The following is a 23,425-nucleotide window of genomic DNA, read 5'->3' as shown; positions in this document are numbered from 1 at the left end:
CATTACAACATACTGGTTATAAGTATGGACTCTGGAGTCAGACTGCCTGGGGTCAAATCCTGGTTGCATCTCTTACTGCCTGGGTGACCTCTGGGAATTCATGAGCTTCTATGCCCTGCTCCCTCAGGCACAGGAGGGATCATACTCATGAGGATCTCCTTAGGGAAATAGAAGAACTGACTATAAGACTTCAAGCACTCCGTCAGGATCTGACCCACTCAGCAAACACGACCTGGCCCAGAGTCCTAATGGATCACCTGTCTTTTTCGACTTATTTGTGGGAATTTAATATGGACACCAGCATTTTATACCAATACAGTCTCCCAGGAACTTAATATATGGGAACCAGCATTTTACTCCAATCTCCTAGCAACTGATCCAGACCCTGGGGGCCACTCTCCATAAAATACTCGGAGAGCACATTTTGGAACCTGAGGAGTGAAATCGATTGTTTTTAAAGGGGCAGAGCTTTCTGATAAGTACAGAATCTAAATAATTCTACTGGTAAGAAGCCTCTTGAGACTATTTGTAAATTTCATTGGCTGAGCCACTATTTTGAAGAAGCTGTTGAAAATCTCAAATAGTGAACAACCTTACCATTACAAAAAAGCCCTGTGATCCTAAGATTATAAAACCAAAGAAACAGTTAATCTAGTCATTTAGGTGCCACCAAATCACGAGTCCCGGTGGCATTTCCCTGATAACCTCCCATTCCTTCTTAAAAGCTACTCAGGACTCATGGATGCCGATGGGTGCAGACCTCCGAGAAATCTAATTGCCACACTGGTGGTTCTACTACAGAAGTGACATCATAGCCAACGCTGACCCCAAATGTAACTTTCCCAACTGCTGGTGGGGTCATGACCAGGAATTGGCCTGTTCACTGAGAGGGAGGAGCTAGGAGGAAAGGGTCAACAGGAAACCGCTGTGAGACAGAATTAGCCAGAAGGCTGGTGCTGGAGGAAGCTTATAAGGGGCGGGGGGATGGATACAGGCAAGTGAAAATTACTGTGTGATACAGAATCTGCAAGATGTCTCTAAATCCTAGAAATAAAAGGAAAAAAAGTGTGTGTGTGTGTGTGTGTGTGTGTGTGTGTAAATCATGTTCATCAGGCTAACACTATGTCTGTTTCCAAGCATTGTGGACACCCTACACATTCTTTAGGTACTCAGCAACCCTGACAAGCAGGCTGGTTGGCTCAGTGAGTTGGGGTTTTAACATATTCTTGTGAACACAATGCCCTAAAAATCTATACCCCAGAGGAAGAAATAGAAACATGCAAAGAGACAACCAGAGTTACGAAAACAGCTCCTCAAGTGTTCAGATCTTAAAGATGAGAACTCAGGGATAACAACAAAAAGAATTTTTTTTTTTTTTTTTTTTTAATGCAGTGAACAGGAGAGCACAAGGCCCATGTGGGTATTGCCCTGGGGACTGCCTGCAGGTCTCAGCAGGTGGTGGGGGCCATCAGGGCTTTGGGTGGTGAGAAAAGGCACGCAAGGCTCAGGCAGGATCCCAGCAGGCCAGGAGCTCAGCTGTCAAGCATCTTCCATTCACCACCACCTGTGTCTGCTTCTGGTCCTTTAGCTCCAGGGTCACACATCTGCTGTCACACTCACTAATTATTGAATTTCGGCCACTGTATGTTATTTGGGCTCAGAGGCACCCACAAGGAAGTGGCTGGCTCTCCCACAACGTTTCCCTGCCCGGATAAATCTGGGGTGTGCGGTACCTGCTAGGCAAACACTGGGCAGCCGTGAGCTAAAAGTGAAATGAGAGAGAAGAAAATGAGATTGATGGATTCAAACCACTTTCTAAGAAGTTTAATTCTAAAGGGAGGAGTTTATTTTCCAGAGGAAAAACAGGGCCAGGCAGGAGAAACATCACAAATGTGGAGAAACGTTTACAATGTAGAAAAGATAAGTGGTAATCTCTCAAAGCGTAGGAGGAAACTGGAACAAGAAAAAGGGAGAAATAAATGAATCTGGGTAAGAGACTGACACTTTTCACTACCAAACAGAGAGTGGGAGTTTAAGCCTGGCCCTTGCAGGTTGAGCATTCTGCTTTGAAGACACACGGCTTACCCAGGATGGGTAAATGCAGGAGGCATCCCATGTTAAGGATAAGGCAAGATTCTTCCCCCAGTCCTACTTGGGGAAAAGAATAGTAATAAAGCGGGGGAAATGGGACTTCTTTAAACAAGGACTTCCTGAGTGTTCCTGTGGTTTAGGCTGAGGACACAGAGAAAAATACCACCAAGAGGTCGCAATCTGGAGAGAGTGAGGACTGGAAGCAGATACTTCCAACAGTATGACAGCTGTGGAAACACAAGCGGGCCTGAGGTAGGAAGGGGTCACAGGGAATGAAGGGTCAGCCCAGCCCTGGAGTCTTGGCCATAAAGGGAGAGTTTTAAATGATTAACTTCGTTTACAGGAAACAACAAACAGACAAAAGGCAGGTTAAAAAGAAGATGAATCTAACAGAACGTACATCCCTCTCAAACAGGATCCTGGAGATGCACACACCATCAATGTCTCTTCACCTCTTTCGTGAGAAAAGAGTTGGTAAGAATTGCACAATAAAAAAACAAAGAATGCTTTTAGGTCTTATCTTGATGGGAAATGAGTCAATTTAATTAGGTTCCAACACGCTAACAGAAAGACCAGTTTAATCATTGCAATGAAAACGTTTGTATTACTGTTACACCTCGAAGGCCACTCTTGGAAGGGTTTCGACCAAAGCGTCACCCAACACAATGTACCACCTGCTTTCCGCCCGGTCACAATGTGAGGCTATGGAAGGAGAGCCGGTAAGATACTTGTCATTATCCTAGGTGCTATGGTTGCAAAACAAAGACTCTGACCTCAACAGAACTGACACTCTAGATGAACCTTGTTTTCTATTTCAGAAAAGCTTTCATCTAGGGAGTGAATTTAACCCACAGTTTAATTCACATACCATGCATTATGCCCTGTGCCTGGGGGATGAAGGGTGAGGGGGGGCATTGGAGAGCTCAGAGTACCCCAGGGATCCTCTCTTCCCCCCTTCTCCCCCCACAGAGATCTGGCTTATTCCTCGCAAATACAATTCTGGAATAGGTGGTAGCAGCACTTACAAAGTCTAACTGCCTACATGTTCAAAGGATTTAATGACAATTCTAAAACACAGATTGTGCAGGTGATGGACAATTCCGCCTTCTTCATATGGAATATGTAATTGTAATTCCACTGACCTGCCCCTCTCCCTCCTATAGCGATTACTCAGGAACAAAAGATTTCAAATACAAACAACTATTTATATCTATATATATAAAAGGCTAATATGCTAAGTGTCCTATGGTCCAGCTGGTCACTATGATGCACACTGATCACCAGGGGCAGACGGTCAATGCAGGAGCTGCTGAGCAGCAGTGACATGGCAATGGTGGTTCTCGGGTGACACACCCCGAAACCAGAGAGGACGAAGCCCAATCTCTCTCGGAGCTGCAAGATTCCAACTTCAGCCTTGGGTTATATTGTTGTTGTTGTTTTTAATATATTTTATTGATTTATTACAGAGAGGAAGAGAGAGGGATAGAGAGTTAGAACCATCAATGAGAGAGAATCATCAATCAGCTGCCTCTTGCACACCCCCTACTGGAGATGTGCCTGCAAGCAAGGTACATGCACCTGACCGGAATGAAACCTGAGACCTTTTAGTCCACAGGCCTACACTCTATCCACTGAGCCAAACAGGTTTCGGCTATATTGTTGCTGGGGCACTGTCAGCCCCGAATCTGGTTAATTGCACACTTCATTTGCATTCCACACCCTGTATACCAGCAACTTTGCAGAGTGCCCTCGCACACTCCAGAACCCCTCGGGGGGTTCTTTAGGCCAGGACATATTCCATATGTCCAGCCCATATCACCCAGTCCTACCTACCCAGCCACCTTCTAATTAATTTCCTATCAGTGTGCATAAATCTGTGCACTGGGTCACTAGCATTATATAATTTGAACTTAAGAAAGGGAATATGGGAAGAAGAAAAAAGGGCAAAAGATGGCTATTTGTAGTTTTATTTAAGCTAAGAATCATGAATATCAGTTATCTGTATCAATAAAGAGCTAAAAGCAACTAGCAAATGCTTGGTACACAAGCTGACTCAGGCTCACAGCTCAGCAACACAGCGATGCGCCCTGACAGAGGAAAGCCTTGTGTGGTCTGCCCCACATGCCTGTCAATCGTAAAGTCAAGACCATGACAGGGATGCCCACAGTCCCGCCTCCTTAGTCCCACAAAAGCAGCAATAAAACAATGAAAGGAAGACCCTATCCAATAATGTCTTGTCGGAAAACATCTCCAAGTATCACCTGGGGGGAGGGGAGCTATTAGAAACAAAGATGACAGAGAAGGTAGTCAAATAGAAATGACCTTCTTGCAGACACAGCAAAATATTGTACATTCATCTCTTACTTAACAGTCAGAATGCAAAAAGAGCAAAAATAAGCTCTTTTTACTTATAAAACTCTTTAAAGACTAAAAAGAAAAGAAAACCTCCCAGATCAAATCCATCCTTGGAAAACTGGGCCTCTCATAGTTTCTCTATACTGTTTCATTATTTTGTATTAATGATTTTTTTTTTTTGCCCCAGAAATGCGTCTCTATTTTAAATCAAAATAAGAAAGGCAAGCTATACTTAGAGTGGGTGGGTCATGTGTTTAGTTGCCTGCTCCCCAAGTGATCAGGCCCTCGGATGCTGGCTTAGACAGATGCTGGCTGCGGTCTCACTCTACCAGCTAATTCACTCAGCACCACGACACATCTTTAAACCCTAGCTGTCCTTACCCCTGGGAGCTCGTATTAAGTTCAGCTTTGGCACATCGCTCCCCACTATTCAGAGAGTAATTTTCTTGTCTCCTCTGAAGGCCCGATGTGAATGCTCTCAGCTCTCTCTCCTAAAACTGTCTCTGGACTTCGATCCTTCTCTGCTGCACTTGGACCAGGTCCCTCTGTCCCATGCGAGGCAACTGCCCTCAATTTGTTCCTCTGCTCCTTCTCCCTTCTTTTGTGGCAGCTGATGACCCCTGGTGACCATGGTTAACTATTTGGGTCACTGGGCCACTAAACAAAAGCTTCTTATCCCAGGTGACCTGGGTATCACCTACAGAGCTCTAAAAAACACCAATATCCAGGCCCCAAACTTTTTTATCTTAAATATATTTTATTGATTTTTTTTTTTATAGCGAGGAAGGGAGAGGGATAGAGAGCTAGAAACATCGATGAGAGAGAAACATCGACCAGTTGCCTCCTGCACACCCCCTACCAGGGATGTGCCCGCAATCAACGTACATGCCCTTGACCAGAATCCAACCTGGGACCCTTCAGTCCACAGATCGACGCTCTATCCACTGAGCCAAACCGGTTTCAGCAAGGCCCCATCCTTAAACAATAAAATCAGAGCATGAGGTCCATGGTCCAGTCATCCGAACTCTTCATGCTCCCAGGTGATGATTCAATGCAAAGCTGTAAACCTCCACAGCACAGTCACCACCCAGGTTACAGCAAAGTGGAGCACTGCTCCCTGAGCCCTGGGGCTGGGATGCAGGGCCTGGGGCAGTGGGACTGGCCTGGTGCATCCTTCACACAAACACCATTATTGTCTGCATGAAAAGTCTGGGAAAGAAATGCCCTAAGTATTAGAAGGGACTCTGTGCTACAGAAAGTCTGAGACATGCAAGGCTGGGGAAATATTGGTTTGTTTTGTTTTGTTCTAAATTTATGGGGGTGACAATGGTCAATAAAATTATATAGGTTTCAAGGAAACAATTCTGTAATACATCATCTATACATTGATTGTGTGTTCCCTACCCGAAGTCCAGTCTCCTCCCATCACCATTATCCCCTCTTCTATTCCACCCAGCCCTTTCCCTCAGTAATCACCATACTGTAGTCTGTGTCTCGGAGTTGCTTGTTTGTTGCTTAATCCCTTCACTTTTTCACCCAGTCAGTGTGTGCCTGGCCCATGAACAGCAGGGGAAAGCAATGATGGTCATTGAACTAAAAGGTCTATCATTCTCTTTAGCAAGGTTGGTCCTAAACCAGTCTTGAGAATTTCCCCTAAGACAGTGGTCAGCACACCGTGGCTCGTGAGCTACATGCAGCTCTTTGGCCCCTTGAGCATGGCTCTTCCACAAAACACCATGGCCTGGGCGAGTCTTTTGAAGAAGTGGCATTAAAAGAAGTTAAAGTTTAAAAAATTTGGCTCTCAAAAGAAATTTCAGTCGTTGTCCTGTTGATATTTGGCTCTGTTGACTAATGAGTCGTATTGCCCTAGGAAATCCAGTGTCTTTCATAATTTCTAAAAATCCACCAGTCCCTCACCTACCTCCTGCTGTCTTAGCAGAGGATTCTGTGGAGGAAGATGCAGTTAAACCTCATCAACTAGAGCTGGATATTCAAGCCTAACTGGAGAGACACCCTACAGATATTATATAGCTGGAAGGCAAAAGGCATCGTTCCAGAAAGAGATACTTAGCATGCAAGACTGGAATAAAACTGGTCTAATGAGTACCCCCCCAACACACACATACACAAAAAAAGTTCCTCCCAGAGATGAGAAGTCACATAAGCTCACCTGTGTCTACAGCAGGCTGAGTAGTGATGCATGACTATTTGTAGAATAAATGCAAAAGCAAGCAGCTTAAAAATCTCCAATGCAAATGATCAAGCATGCCACTAGAGAAGAGTAAATATCAAAAGTAAATGATGGCCTTTCGACAGCTCCTGCTGGAGGAGGAAGGCGTACATCCTAACCTGGGCTTGAAGAGGAAGACAGCCTCTGGCCGGGTGGGTCAATGGACTGGAGTGTTTTCCTGTACACCAAGAAGTTGCGGGTTCGATCCCCAGTTAGAACACATGTGGGAGGCAACCAATCAATGTCTGTCTCTCTCTCTCTCCCTCCCTCCTTCCCTCTCTTTTTTCTCTCCCTTCCCCTCTCTCTAAAATCAATAAGTATATCCTTGGGTGAAGAGTTAAAAAAATAAAAAGTAGCCAAGACAGACAGGTGCCTGCTATAGCTCTGCCCCACCCAAGCCAGCATGTAGGTGATTCCCTTACTAGCCATGCAAAATTTCTAAAAAGTTTATTTGTGTGTATGTGTGTGTGGGGGGGGGGGGGGGAGAAGAGAGGAGCTTGGGAGATATACTGTTTACTTTCTGTAAAACCCCCTCTTCAGATGAAAATTGGCTGCCCTAGAACATAAATGCAAGCTAAATCATACATAATGCATAAAAATATTAAGTTTTAAAATAGAGTCTGCAATAATGAAAAATTCATTGAACAGTTTCGCATCTATAGCTTCCTAATCTTTGCAAAAGTCAAGTTGATAAGGTACTAAAATATACAGAACTCTGCATCCTCATTGTTATCTATTTTGAGAAAAATGTTGACACAACAACAAACTAGTTATGTTCTCTGGGTTTTAAGATTCCTCCATAGGAAGACAGTCAATATGGAGAACTACTGCCTTTAGAGACTTAGTTGACTGAGGTGGGGAAGGGAGGAGTCACCTTCTACTAATAAAAAAAAACCACGTCACCCTGTGTCATTTTCTGAGTTAAAGAGCTTTTTACTTTTTTTTTTTTTTTTTTTTTTTTAAAGCATTTCTATAGACTCCTGGGAATAGAAGCTGTAACTTGATTGGGGCAACCATTTACAAATGTTCCTAACATTCATTTGTTGCTGGCAGTTTGATTTCTGGGTTATTGCCAAACCCACCAACTTCCTGCATGCATTCCCGATGCTGGAGGACTGTAAGCAGGCAAGAAGCAACAGGATTCCAAGACCGGGCTATGCAAAACCTTCTCTTCACCTTGGAAAAACATGGGACTGGTGCTCATCCACCAAATGCCTACCAGTGCTATAGTCTGCCCCCAGTGCTATAGTATTTCTGAGCAACTTGCCCACCTGCTATTGTATGTGTGTGCTCACCACACACGTAAGATCATGTAGGTCATATGTAACTGTAAATAGAGGTGATATACTTGTTCTCAAATTAGAGATCCCACAGCAATGGAATGCTAACCTAAACTAATTAACTAAATGTTCTCATTTGCCATAGTGGGATAGAAACTTGAATCTGCATCCCTCTTTATCCCTCTACCTGTCCTGATTTTCCACCACATAGCTGTACCTTTGTTAGCCTTACTCTTATCAATACAGATCAATTTCATGCCCATACACACTGCAGGCACCTGCCAAGACAGGCCTCAAGGTCCTTCCCTACCAGGGGATGGGTGTCATGAGAGTAACGTCAGCATCACATAAGTGACACAAGAGCACAGACAATAAGCCCTGTTGGGTTCAGAGAAGGGAAGATAGATGGCAAAGTCACAGCAGCTAAGGTGGATTGTGAAGGACCTAGAATTTACGGGATCGGGGACTCCAGGCAAGAAGGACTAACACAGCCAAGGTGCACAAGACACCAAGTAAAAACTCTGCTCAGGGACAATTGCAGGCACATTCTGGAAAGCAGAGAGCTTGTGGATAAGCCTGATCCATGGAGGAAAGAATCGTGGCTTCTTACCCTGAAGCCCCTAGCACTCAGCATTGTGCCTAGAACACAACAGTGCCTCAGTGGATGTGCAGGAAAGGATGTTTGTGCTGAGTGTCTGGAAGTAAAGCTACCAAGATTTGTAAGACCTTAAGACTTTGAACTCAAAGACAGAAACCTCACTCTTGACCATGAGAATTCAGGCCCCACAAGCCTGCTGGGCTATTCATGGGCTCACCTTGCTCCTCTCTCCCTCTGTGACACTCACCAGACAAAGAAGCAACCCAGCTGGTCCCAACTATGCGCATCTCTAGGCTGCATGGAGCTGAGAGAAATACCCATGTGGCCACCTCCATCTGAATCTGATCACCGGGCAAAAATGGCCATGACACCACCCTGTTGCTACTTCTGCCATCCCAGGATGCTCACTGTCCACTTGCCAAAAGGACTGCCTCCCTGCTCTTTCCTAGCTGCTCACCCCCTCCTGCCTCAGTCAGCCTGTGCGCCTCTAAGAAAGGAACAGCAATGGGGCAGATAGGAGCTCCCTCTTCACCACACCTGCCCTCCCCCTTGCCCTTGGGCTCCTGTTTACCACCTTCCCTGTCTTGTGGGATGAAATGGCCCTGCTGCCACCAAGAGCCAAACCCTCCACTGTGTGCCAGCTCCCAGCCATCTATCTCACCTCCTATCAACCACTTCTCCCTCACTGAACTACTGCCAACCTCTCAGGCATGCTCCAACACACATTCCCTCCTAAGAAACGCCCCTCCGCACCAAACTCCATCCTCATCCTGTTCTCCCTTCAAGCCAATCAACTATCTCCTCTGGCCTCTGGTCCATGGATCCGGACCATGGAGGGCCCTGGGCTCCAGGCTGTCAGCCTCAGTGGCGAACGCCTTGTTCTTACTGCTCTTGATCTCTCAATGGGGTGCCCATCCCTCTCTTCAAGCCTCAGCTTCTCTTCGGGTTGTCTCCCACCTCCACTGCTTGTGTGGGGCCACCTCCTCCTCCCTGCTGCAGACTCATCCCTAAGTGACCCTCTCAGACTCAGCTTTTAATGCCATGTATTGCTAACAGTGCCAGAAACCATCCTTCCATTTCCATAAGGCCAGTCACCTCCCTCACTGTGGGGAATGTCTCTCCCCACAGTTCAATCCCTGAGTTCCTTTCCCCCAGGCCATGCTCAAGTCCTAACTTCAGAAAAATAAAAGCTCTCCCTCACCTCCACAGCCCCACAGTCTCTCCCCTTCTCGGGCTTCCTCATGAGCTGAAACAGGCAGCACAACAGGATTTATTACTTAATGACAGGCCATCCGTAATTGTTCCCTAAATGCCTTCTTTTTCGGTGCAAACCCTTGTTCCCCACCTGGGTTACCTTTCTCAATGATACAAGCATTCCTTTTGTATCCCTGGCACCCAGCAGAACACATCAGTGATGTCCGATGACCCGTTTTTTGATAGAAAACAAACATAATAATATTTTATCAAGTCAACAGCAACACTCATGCACTATTTTATTTTAGTCTGTTAAAAAAAAAACAACAACAACAAAAAAAAACCTGGACTTTGTCCCTAAGTTACCTGACAAATCATAAGTAATTTCTGTTAAATCCTTTGTCCACAATCACCACGCAACATCCCGAGAAGGAACTTCCCATTTGGGAAAGCAAGCACTGAATGCGTACAACCTTGTATCACTGAAGTCCTCAGAACTTTTTTTTTTTTTTTTTTAATATATTTTATTGATTTTTTACAGAGAGGAAGAGAGAGAGGGATAGAGAGTTAGAAACATCAATGAGAGAGAATCATCAAACAGCTGCGTCTTGCACACCCCTCACTGGGGATGTGCCCACAACCAAGGTGCATGCCCTTGACTGGAATCGAACCCAGGACCTTTCAGTCGCAGACCGATGCTCTCTCCACTGAGCCAAACCGGTTTAGGCCCTCAGAACTTTTAAGACTGAAAAGAACTGAGCATCATCTCACATAAAATATGGATATCTAACAATTTTTACAGTATGCCTAACAAAAACGATCAAGGCAGCGTGGTTACGTTTGTATTCAACATGTGCGCAAAAATAATGAACGCAATTTAATCTTTTAATCCAGAAGGCTGCACGAGAGACAGAGAGCAAGTGTGTTCATGCCAAGAATTCCTGCTAGAACTCTCTGTGAGTGTGGCTTTGGGAGCCCGTGCTGTTTGCGAAGACAGTTGAAAAGACTGCACTTCAGGCTACGTTTAAGTCCAGTTCATCCACTCTTGGCAAGTGGAAAGAGTCTTATTTTTTCATTATGAAAACACATAAATTAATTCTATCTTATCCTTGCCATCCTCTCAATTCCCATCCATGTTCCACTTAAAACAGGAACCAGAGAGCCGACCTGTTCTCTCACTGGCCCCTCTGGCCTCCCCTCTGACCAGGGGGCAGTGGTCACCTGCCACCGACATGCCAGCAACATCAAAGGCACAGCATCCATAGCATCACATGCTCTCTCCCAGCAGGTGGGCATGCTGGGGTCCCCAACCCTCCATGCCCTCATTGCCTCCCCTCACCATTTCCTCTTCCATTATCTTTCTCATCTTCCATAGATTGGATCAGGATCCTCAGATCCTCCATCCCAGTGGCCCGCAAACTCATTAGTCAACAAAGCCAAATATCAACAGGTTAACAATTGAAATTTCTTCAGAGAGCCAAATTTTTTAAACTTAAACTTCTAACGTAAGGTGACCAGATGTTCCGCTTTTGGTGGGACAGTTCCTATTTCTAACAATTCAGAACATCCCGATTTTTAACAATTTGTCCCGCGTCCCATGGTGTTTTAAAAAAGTCCCGATAGCCGAAACCGGTTTGGCTCAATGGATAGAGCATTGGCTTGGGGACTGAGGGGTCCCGGGTTCGATTCTGGTCAAGGATGTCCATGTTAGATGTCCATGTTTTATGTTGCAGGCATATCCCCAGTAGGAGGTGTGCAAGAGGCAGCTGATCGATGACTCTCTCTCATCGATGTTTCTAATTCTTTATCTCTCTCCCTTCCTCTCTGTATAAAATCAATAAAATAAAATAAAAATTTTTAATAAATCGGGACTTTTTTAAAACATCATGGACGCGGGACAAATTGTTAAAAATAGGGATTGTCCTGCCAAAAGCAGGACGTCTGGTCACCTTATTCTAACGCCACCTCTTCAAAGTAGACTCGCCCAGGCCGTGGTATTTTGTGGAAGAGCCACACTCAACCAACGGGCCAAAGAGCCGCAGTTTGCTGACCATGGCTCCATCCCATCCCACAAGGAGGACTTGGCTGCCCTGTCCTGCCCTGGATTTCTTTTGCTCCATGTGCACACCAACAGAACATTTACCCTATGTTCTGAGACTTCTTCATGCGTCTTTCTCCCCAAATACCTCCCCAAGTTCCTGGTGAAGAAAGACTATGTTGATGTTTCTATTCTCGCTGACTTGTATGGCGTACACCAAAAAGTCCTGACTCTGGTACCTTCGAGAGTGACCTCATTTGGAGACAGAGTCTTTGCAGATGTAACTACATTCCGAATCTTGAGATGAGATAATCCTGGTCTTAGGGTGGACCCTGAATTCAGTAACTGGTGGCCTTATAAGATAAAGGAGCATATTTGGGACAGAGAGGGAAGAAGGCCACCTGGGGACAGAGGAGGAGACAGGGGTGGATTTGCTGGAATCCAAGGAGGGTCCGGAGCTGGAAGAAGCAAGGATCCTCACAGGGGTTTTGGAAGGATCGTGGCCCTGCTGACACCTTGCTTTCCGACTTTAAGCCTCCAGAACCATGATAAGAAATTTATTTTAAGCTAGGAGTTTGGGTACTTTACCACTGCCCAACTGGAAAACTAACACCGAGTCCAAATCTCATCATGATGACTGCTGCCACAGGAACCACTCAACAAGAACTACTTCACTCAGAAGGAAAATGAAGGCAAAGGAAGACAAGAAGCCTGCGAGTTGCAGGAGGAGCACCTGAGACATAACCTCCACCACAATGTTCATTCACTGTGAGCACCTGGGCAGGTGAGTTATCCACAGCTACCCTCTGATTGCCTGGTACAGTGGTCAGTAAACTCATTAGTCAACAGAGCCAAATATCAACAGTACAACAATTGAAATTTCTTTAGAGAGCCAAATTTTTAAAACTTTAACTTTTTCTAATGCCACTTCTTCAAAATAGACTCACCCAGGCCGTGGTATTTTGTGGAAGAGCCACGCTCAAGGGGCCAAAGAGCTGCATGTGGCTCGCCAGCAGAAGTATGCCGACTACTGGCCTAGTGGAAATAAAGGAACTGGCCCAAAAGACCTCCTACCAGCTCCAGAACACCTTGAACCAACTTCATCCAGAACATCCGCTTTATTTGATCCTTAAATAAATTATAAGTTATTGCCATTTTCACTAAAAATTTGTATAAATTTCAATTTCATCTAAAGAACTTTCAGGTGTAAAAAACATTTTTTTTTATTAAAATGACATTTGAAAGGTACTTATATTTTCAACAGTTCATAAGAAATTCAATGAAACAGCTGAACTGATACTATGATGCAAAGTGATTTTCTACAACATTGTCTTTTTTTTTTTTTTCTTTCCACAAAGCAAAATCAACAATTCACAAGTAGCAAATCATTCCAGCTGGAACTACTGAAATTTCAGGAAAACTGGACTTAAACTCAAATCAGCTTAAGTAACACTGATCAACAACCCAAATGTAGGATGACTGGGGTTTTCTCCAGTTGGCTGGAGACTGTAATTAAGGTCCCATACCCCCCAAAATTTCCATTTCAAAGAACAGGGCTCAGAAATAAATACAGCTGCTGCCACTACCAAATGGTCAAATGCTGGTAGAGGAGTCAAGCAAAACAAAAACTATTTTGCCCACTTTTATGCCTCCATAAACACACACACACACACACACACACACACACACACACACACACACCCTTATCATTGTTAAACCTTTCCTAATCCAAACAAACAGAAATGAAGACCAAAGGTGTTTGTGATGCAATTTATACTTATCTTAGCTATTCTACTGAATTTGGGTTAAATTAAAAAGCATAGTTTAAGTTTTTCATGGTCATGCTGTTCCCCTGGCCTGATGTTTTTATAGTGGCAGCTTTGGTTTGGGGTTTTGTTTTGTTTTCAAAAGACCATGGGAAACCATATAGGGGGACACAGAGCCGAGAAAACTCCTATTTCCCTCCCATAAAAGATCCCTTGGGAACACTTGAAAACTTTCCCAAACCAATTCACAGTTTGGAAAACACAATCCAGAGGACTGTTTTCCTGGAACCCGCAGAGCCACGCCTGCACCACTGGACCTTGCATCTCGGCACACACTGCCTCAGTCAGGAGACCAAACACTTCTCCTTCCAGGTGGCAACTCAATCCGAAAACCGATCACTCCAGTTGGAAGGCTGAACAAACCCATAGTGTTCAAACCCAAAGTTCTCAGCTTTTAAATCTGAGCTCTCTCTCTCTCTCTCTCTCTCTCTCTCTCTCTCTCTCTCTCTCTCTCTCTCACACACACACACACACACACACACACACACACACACACACACAAACCCCAAAAAGGGGCTGGCATGGTAAGACTTCATTTCAAATATGTTTCTAGCCCTTCCTAACAACTCAGCTGTAAAATGTGCTCTTCCACTCTAACAAAAACGCAGGCAGCAAAAGGCAATGCAATTGTCTGGGCGTCCTGGGAGTTTTGATACTGTTTTGATATTGATATTGAAAACTAGTATCTGAGTGTAACTTGTGCACAGAGCAAAGGGGCTGGCTCTGGGAATCCAGCGCGGTTTTCGGGAAGCCCGAGCCCAGGATGAATGAGCGGCAACTCTGCCAGCGGCGTGTTTACTCGCATCCTCACGTGGCACCGCGACGGGACCGCTGTGCCCCAACCCCGCGCGGGGCGCGCCGGGGACCCTGAAAACTTTGACTTTGCAAACTTAGCGGGGCCAGAAGCCGGCTCGGAGACGGAGGCAGAGGCTCCAGCCTCCCCCCCTGATCGGTGCTCCGGCCGAGCCCTCCGCCCCGTGGCACCCCCGCTGCAGCTCCGTCCACACAAAGGCGCGCGGTGCGGGCAGGTCCCTGCTCCCAAGCTGCGCGCAGAGAGCAGAAAGCACGGGAGGGCGGGCCGGGGAGCCGGGGCTACTCACAGGGTGACCGTGCGGTTGGGCAGCGTGTCCGGGGGCAGGACCTGCGCGAGCTCCAGGCTGCTGCACACCACCTTGCCCTCGGCGGCCCCCGGCGCCCGGCTGGCCACTCGCGGCCGCCCGTCGTGCTTGCAGCCCGGGGGCAGCGCCGCGGCGCCGCGGCCGCCTCCCAGCAGCGCCAGCAGCGCGATCGGCAGCAGCAGCGGCGGCGGCGGCGGAGGAGGAGGAGCAGGAGGAGGAGGAGGGCGGCCCCGCCGGCGCCCGGACGGCTCCATGCTGCAGGCCGGGGCCTGGGGACCGAGCGGGCGGGCAGCGCTGGCCTAGCGGGGCCCGGCGGCGCCCGGGATCGCGGGGCCCTGCGGCGCCCGGAGCTTCGTGGCGGCCGGAGGACGGGCCCCCCTCGGCGCCGGCATGCTCCTTTGTCCGCTGCGGCCGCGATCGGCCTCCGGGAGCCGCGGGGTCACGGCAGCAGCGCGGGTCCCGGCGCCGCTCCACAGCCCCGCGGCGGGAGCGCCGCTTCCTCCAACGTTGCCGCCGCCGCCTCCAACCCCGGCCGCTGCCCGTGGCGCCCCGCCCCGCCGCCGCCTCCCGGTCCCCGCCTCTCCCCGCCGCCCGCCGCCCGCGGCTTCGCGAAGCCGCGCGCTCCCAGCCCCGCCCCGGGGCCCCGAGGCCCGGGCCCCACCGCGGCCTCGGGGCAGGAGTGGTGGGGGCCCCCGCGGGAGCAGGGAACTCGTAGAGAAAGTTCTGATCCTAACTCCAGCCAGGGAGGTGGGGGTTGCACCTATTCCCGCTCCCCTCCCCATCGCCGCCTCGGGACGAAGCCACCCCTTAAAGCCGCTGGATCCGGGGGCCTGGCCGCGGCCGCAGGGCGGGACTCAGTCTCCCAGAAGTGAGGCCAGGAAAAGTGTCCCAAACAGCTATCTCCAAAGGAATCGCCTTCCCACCTCCCTCCCCAGGCACCAAGCCTTCTCATGCCACCCAGTAAGTAGTCTCATTTGTCCCCAATACAACAGGTTCCCCGCCAGGACTGTGCTCGCTCTCCTGTCCTAGCCTTCAGCAGCTCTGGCTTTGGTCCCTGCTAAGGGTTCATGGGGCCTCCCTCCCTGGAGCAGCAGCTCCTGGAGAGGAATTTCCCATACAGGTCCCCGGATGTCAGATGAGGTCAGTTAGCTTAATAGTGTAAGCAAACTGGCTGAGCAACCCCAGCTGCCTGACCCGCCTCATCGTTTGCAGACCAGGGCTCACCTACCCTGTGTTTAAATATTTACAAGGAGTGCATGAAACGAACAAGTAAAATATAGGGTGTTCTCCACAAATATATACCCGCACACTTTGAATAATTAGAAAGTGTTTATTAAAATATAAAATACATTTTCAAAATTAAGCTACGAGCTGTTAAAGTGTGTATACGTTTTGGTGGAACACCATGTTTATTCTATTCTCCTTAGTAACAGCCTGCTAGCCCAGGTATGTATGCAGAGTCCTAGGTACCTTGGACAAGGTCTAGAGTCACTCTAGAGGTAGGAAGGGAACAGAGGCTCTTGAAGTCCATGTTTCTTGGCCCTGGAGATTTTTCACCCCTTGGGAAGGAGAGCTAGGATGCTGCCCTCCTAAATGCAGAGCCCAGGGCAGGCTTTTCTCGCCTGGTGGGAGTAGGGTTCAAGGCTCCTACTACCTAAGGTCCCTACAGAGTTCACCTAAGGGACCAACTCCCAGGAACCTGTTTATATGACTAGAACTTTTCTGGTAGGAGTAAGGGCGTTGATTTAATGTACACTACGGCATTAACTTTAAAAAGCACTTCATCGGACCAACATTGTTAATATTCAGCTAGGTACTGTGTAAACCTAACAGTGTCCTCGCTAATTGTATGTCCTGTGCTAAAATTGTAGGTCAATGGTCAGTGCTGTCCAAGAAGGCGACTAGGAGTGTCTGTCTAACACTGCAAAGGAAGCTTGAGTGAGGTAAGAAGATAACTTCTCATTTTCTTTGATTTTCATGAAAATGCACATCACCAGATGAGTGGATTAAAAAACAGTGATACATCTATACAGTGGAATACTACACTGCAGTAAAAAATGAGTTCTTACCATTTGCAACAGCCTGGATGAAACTGGGAGAGCATTATGCTAAGTGAAATAAGCCAGGCAGAGAAAGAAACATATCACATGATCTCACTCATTTGTGGAATATAGTGAACAACATAAACTGATGAACAAAAACTGATCCAGAGACAGAGAAGCATCAATCAGACTGTCAAACCTCAGAGGGAAGGTAGGGGAGGATGGGGGTAAAGGGGAGAGATCAACCAAAGGACTTATATACATCCATATGAGCCTAGTCAATGGACACAGACAACAGTAGGTGGGGGCAGAATGGGTAGAGGGGGTAATGGGGGAATAAAAACACATATCTAATACCTTAATCAATAAAGAAAGAAATTTTTAAAGAATGAATGTAAATTTGAATCTAAATAGCCAGGTTGAACGTTGTAGATCTGGGTACTGATGGATAGATGATAAAGTGGGAGACCATTACCACCATCTATTTTTTTTTTTTTTTTTTTTGTGAAGATAAAAGTCTCAACAACAACAAAAAGATAAAAGCCTCTTATTTCAGCAATGCAGAGATTATAATAGCTACATTACTATTGTCATGGCCACAGATTCTCATGGGAACTTAGAATCTGTGACTATTTCCACAAAGTCTGTTCAGCCTATAGTTGAAATAAGCATGCATGTCCCTTTTGAACTTTGTTTACCAAAGGATAACATCAACTTGGTACATAGCATCATTCAGCTTCATAAGTGAGAAAATTATCTAAATACAGAATTATCAGAAAAAGAGCTATCTCAGGTGTTACCATGACTCCAAAGAGAAATTGGAAGAAATGTGTGGGTTTTTTTTTTTAACATGGGTAATTTCAGTCATTCTTGCATAGAAATCACTCACTCAGACTCTCTCTGAAAATAAAAATCATTATAGATCACAACAGGAAGTATGTTTAAGCTGGAAAGGGCTTTAGGAAGTGTATCTTTCAGCACTGTAGCCCTTTGAATGCACACAACCCAGTTATTACCATTCTGTACAAACGCGGGCTCATAAGGCACGGTAAAGCACGGCAAGCAGTCCCTTCTACGTGTACAAAGCTCTCCAAGGACTACCTGGTCTGAAGTTCACTGTCATTTAGGCTGTGTCACACCAAACTCCTCACTTTAATTAAGCTACCCAGCCCTGACAGCCTCTTGCAGGGCAGGTCTGTCTGCTGCTGCTCCTCCCTCAGGCGTCAAGGCCATTACAGCATTAGAAGTTGTAGGACTTAGCAGGTCCTTTCTAAGGTTTTCTGTGTTGGTGATGGGTCCCATGTCCCAACACCCTAGAGAAAGTATTTGAGAAATTGCTGGTTAACCTTCTCCATGTACACAGTCCTGTAAAGCTGTATTGCGTCACCTGTTGCTGCAGGGATGGCAGATGGGCCACAGTCCAAAGCCTCCAGACGGCAGATCCCATCTTGCTATGTTGTGTGAGGCTTGTGGGAGCTCCCAGGGAAACACTCAGAGGTGCTTTGTTTTTCCTCCTAATACAGACATGGTATTCACTTTGTGCCTAAGTAGCTATGCAATAAATGTGTGTGTATATGCACATATGCCACCCTCTATGTGAACATATTCTTTTATATGCTAGTGTTCTTCCTTCTCTCTACCAGACTTTGAGCTCCTGAGGCTTTGCCAAACCCCCTGCTTAAATGACTCCCTCCCACCTTCAGACAGCCCCTATTGCGTTACTCTAGCATCTAAACCTGTGGTCAGCAAACTGCGGCTCGCGAGCCACATGCAGCTCTTTGGCCCCTTGAGTGTGGCTCTTCCACAAAATACCACGGCCCGGGCAAGTCTATTTTGAAGAAGTGGCGTTAGAAGAAGTTTATGTTTCAAAAATTTGGCTCTCCAAAGAAATTTCAGTCGTTGTCCTGTTGATAGTTGGCCCTGTTGACTAATGAGTTCGCCGACCACTGATCTAGACCAATTACCTAGACTGAGCTTGGATAACATGACTTGTTTGGACCTGAAGACAGATACCTTGTTAAGTGTATGCACATCTCTGTGGTGTGGGCCTCCCCCACTGCAATACCAGCTCCATGGCACTCTGTCTTGTTTACCTTTTCTGGCAGACACTGTTGGATGCTGTCCAATGGCCATTCCTAAACGTTTTCTCCCTTGGCAACTGAAAAAGCTAATTACCCTCCAGCTTCCCTCCCAAGGATTGGTGGCTGTAACCTAGTTCTAGCCAAAATGAAGCAAAAACTGCACTGTCCAATAGGGTAGACGTGATACATGTGTTTTAATTTCCATTTCAATTAAATAAAACGAAAAAAATCAGCTCCTTAGGCACACTAGCCACACTTCCGATGCTTGCTGGAAGATACTGTTTTGGACAGTACACATGATGGAACTGTTTCAGCATCACAGAAAGTTCTATAGTCAATACCTATCCCAGGGGAATTCTGCTGGGAACCCTCAGGATAGAAGTTGTTTTTGTGATAAAAAAGAGAATTGTACTAGTAAGAGATCTCTCTTGCCACCCCAAACTGAAAACAGGTGTTTTGTGACCACAAGGCAAAAAGCCCAAGGGAAAATCCCAAATTAGGAAGAGGAAATGTGAAGACAGAAACCATTTGGATCACTGGGTCGTAGGTGAGCTGCCCATCGAGGATCTGGACTTATTTTTTTTAAATATACTTTATTGATTTTTTTTATGGAAAGAAAGGGAGAGGGATAGAGAGCCAGAAACATTAATGAGAGAGAAATATCCATCAGCTGCCTCCTATACACCTACTATTGGGGATGTGCCTACAACCAAGGTACACGCCCTTGATCGGAATCAAACCAAATCAGTCCGCAGGCCAATGCTCTATCCAGTGATCCAAACCAGCCAGGGCTGGACTTATTTTTATTGATAGTTAATATTCTTTCTTTTAAGCCACTGCTGCTGCAGTATTTGGGTGTCTAGAACAGTGTGCTTGGCATAGAGAAAGAAGTCTAAAGTGATTGTTGATCAACAAAATTTAAATCTTACTAACTGTTATGTTCTAAACATCTAACCCAGTTCATATCCGTATATTAGCGGGTAAATAAAAGTCTATTTGAATTAAATATTTTGGACAACTGTGCATAAACTTCCAGCTAAAATCAACTAACATGAGAAGATTAACTGAAGTTTAGTTTTCTACCCTGTTTCCCCGAAAATAGACAGTGTCTTATATTAATTTTTGCTCCCAAAGATGCGCTAAGTCTTATTTTCAGGGGATGTCTTATTTTTCTATGAAGAAGAATACGGTACACATTTATTGTTAAATAAAAATAAAGGAAATTTATTACCTGTATACGGTACGGTAGTACAGTAGTTGTCAACACAAATCAGACAAACTGTGAATCCTACGGTATCAAGAATTTACTCATTTATTCAATGACAATCATGTCATCATCTTCTGGAACATCATCATAACAATCCAATTCCTGGATTTCCTGGTGAATTTCTTGTGACTCCATTTCTTTCAGAATAAGTGGTCCAAATCTCTCATGTTTAGCAATAGCACTGTCTTTAAATGAGTACTTCTTGTCAAGGTAGCCTGCTCGCAGTGCATTTGCAATGCAACTGTCAGTGATTTTCTCCCATGAATTCTTCACCCAAGTCACAACTTCTTGCAGTTTAGGTTTCACAAAGTTTCTGAGACAGAGCCTGGGGCGGGGGGCCTTATTTTCGGGGGGATGCCTTATATTTCACTCAGAAGGAAACCTGTAAGTAGGTTATTTTTGGAGGATGTCTTATTTTCGGGGAAACACAGTAGAAGCAAATGGAAATGTGGATCTTCATGGTGAAATTGATAGGAAAAAGAACAGCAATGCTTAGCACTTGAAATGTCTCAGTGACACTTCCAGGTACCCTGTTAATAAACAGACATTCTCTGTGGGTTCGGGTGTTTTTCTTTTCCAATCATTTAATGTTAATCTATTAATTGTGACAGCTGGAGTTTCTATTTTTAGTCATTACATAGTGTGTGCGAGCGTGTGTACTTGATCATTATCCAGAGAGGAACAGCCACAGTGTCTCAAATCACCCCCGAGCCTCTGTAGACAGCTCAGCTTCTGTGCTGGCTGACTCCTTGGTAGAAATAGTGACCTTTGACATGCCACTAAATCTCACCTTTCACAATGAGAGTTTGAATTGGAACCAGCTTCCAAGAGCTTGGATTTTATCCCGAGGAACCATGAATTCTTCTTTTGTCTGTCTGCCCGCTGCCAGACAGTTCCTGAAATGTAGCCCCGTGACAGTTAAATGCTCTTTTTGGGTGACCAGATGTCCTTCTGAAATGGCATATCCTTTACCCATGGCAATGTAATTATCATCTGTTGTAAATATAAAGGAGAAAAATGAGGCCGAAATTGGCCAGCAGAGCCACGTGGGGCTTTACCTTGATGTTACTGTTGTCTCCGAGCACAGGACCAGGCATTTTAGCACAGAAGTTGCAGAACAGGGAGGCTCATGGTCCAAATTAAGATGCTTTAATCACCCAGCTTATCACATACACTTAAAATATATGGTGAGAATCGGCAAAAGCTTAACTGGCAATGGACAGGAAGCAACCAGAGGACAAATCACACCACCGACTATTGGGTCACACCATGTTTTTATGAACTATCCAAGTTACTCCATCAGTCTGTGTCTCTTCTAACTCAGACACATCCAACTTCCTCATTGCTGGGTGTGGTTACAAGGGCCGGAGTTGATGTTTAAGCAAGATGGCTCAACAGGTTTAGGATATCTGGGGCCAACATCTCGCTTGCTCTATTAGAGAGATGCTGGGATCATTGTGTCTGTCCACAATTATAACACCTGATAACCCACTGGGAATGTTATTTGTGCATCTTGGACAGAGGATGTGCTGAGCCAGATTAGATTTCACCTGTGTTCAGCCCATTAATTATTGAGTGCCTTGGGTGCTATGAGCATACTTAGTAAATCACAAATATTTGCAAGAGACTGTTTCCATCCTTTTCTACCTAGAAGTAATTTTTACCTTTGTCCCATCATTTTTATCTGTTTACTGCACATGTATGCTTTCTCTTTTATGTCTGCCATGTCTCACAAGCCATTTGCCTCTCTACTTAATGTCATCTCTTCTTCCTTTTTTTCTATTATTTTATAGCAAAATTGAATATTTTAAAGTTATGCATTTAACACATTCATTAGGTGGCAGATGAAACAACAGACTTTTGAGAAATTTAGAAGTATAATCCATTTCAGATTTCATGGATTTTAGATAATAGGATTGTTTTAGTTTATATTTCAACAAATCACAGTGCATGCATAGCTGTCTGTAACTTTATATAATAGAATACTAAAATATAAAGAAAAGTGCTAACGTAGGAAAAAGCATTGGGTTTTGCAGTTGGGATGTCTGGATTGATGTACTGACTAACTTTAGCTGGGTCACCTTGGGCAAGTTAACTTTTTAGAGCCTAGGTTTCTTCATTTGCTGTGGGATTTAATTTAAAATGTAATTCAATTTAATATGGTAGCATCAGAAGCATCGAACACATGATTTGCACACAATAGGTGCCTACTGAAAGTTAGTTGAACTTGAATGTAAGCTCATTGTCTCATCTTCTAGACAATGAAGCTGAAACCTAATGAGGCTAAATGAATGCATGTCAGGGTTATACCCTTGGTTCATGTGAAAGCCTGAACCAGAGAGCTGGGAAAACATTGCAGGAGTGATTGGTTCTCCTATAAACCTGTAACCAGGCTTTCTTTTTAACCTGGTCACGAGTTAGGAAAGGAACAAGTCACTCACTGAGTATCTCTGTTTCCCTGCCTGCAACACTGAGAGACCAATAATGGCCCCTGCCATTCTGGGAACATTGGAATGGTAAAGAAGTAATGCATGGAGTCAATCACTGGGGAAAACATCTTGTGTAATGCTAACCTGTCATTGTAAACATTATAAATTACAAAAGTGCGTCATCTGTAGTGACACGACATTACAATTATGAATATATCAGCCCCTTTCATCTCTAGATTTCTGAATTCCTCCACACACAGTGCTGTGAACATTCTTAGCCAATTCCTAGATTTCTACTAGCAAGGCAAAATGGAGAATTAAAACAATTATGCAGAAAATTCTGGAGGAAGCACGTCTATCCTCTCTTCAGGGTCTGACTTGCATGTCCCATTTGTCCAGGTAATGACCCCAATTGTTCTCATTTCTTTGCAAGTGAACACCCATCATAATACAGATTAATACACAGACTTTGTAAGTTCAGTTCAATACACCTGAGGTGCTTCAGAGGTATGGTCCATGCATGGAAAGCTTTTGTCCTATTTATTACTGTGTCCCCAGCCCTGAACAGTGCCTGGCATGCAGTAGGCACTCCATAAGTGTTTGTCCAATGAATAGATGAATGAGATGAATGAATGAATGAATGAATGAATGAGCCAAACAATGGATAATATTTCTCCATTTATTAAGGTGTATCGTCGTGATAACAAATAACCACAATCTAATTGTTGTAAGGAAACTTAAGCAATGCTTTTATTTATGAAGTCAACACTTAGCTAAGTTCACTCTGCATTGAAACTTCTCACATGTGCACTTAACTCTTAGAACTACTTGAATAGTTGATGCTCTCACTGCTAGAGTCTTCTCTGAATCAGGCAA

General features: G+C 45.3%; 1 protein-coding gene across 2 annotated transcripts in view; it reads right to left on the bottom strand.

The window, feature by feature from the left end:
- ADGRA3 (adhesion G protein-coupled receptor A3) overlaps positions 1–15,249 on the bottom strand; it is a 109,011-nt gene extending 93,762 nt beyond the window's left edge. Inside the window, exons 1-2 of one of the 2 annotated variants that reach the window (XM_045573675.1) lie at positions 14,952–15,249; positions 14,713–14,921 (exon numbers count right to left, since the gene is read on the bottom strand). In XM_045573675.1, coding sequence (XP_045429631.1) covers positions 14,713–14,921; positions 14,952–14,984 — 242 coding nt within the window. In that variant the 5' untranslated portion in view covers positions 14,985–15,249. Of the gene's footprint in view, positions 1–14,712 lie in introns of both variants that reach the window. The other variant, XM_036419524.2, reaches the window with a different exon arrangement.
- Positions 15,250–23,425: the final 8,176 nt, after the last annotated feature.

The sequence above is a fragment of the Pipistrellus kuhlii genome, unplaced genomic scaffold, assembly GCF_014108245.1.
Source record: "Pipistrellus kuhlii isolate mPipKuh1 unplaced genomic scaffold, mPipKuh1.p scaffold_m20_p_1, whole genome shotgun sequence".
NCBI lineage: Eukaryota > Metazoa > Chordata > Mammalia > Chiroptera > Vespertilionidae > Pipistrellus > Pipistrellus kuhlii.
This window is presented reverse-complemented; position numbering and strand designations above follow the sequence as displayed.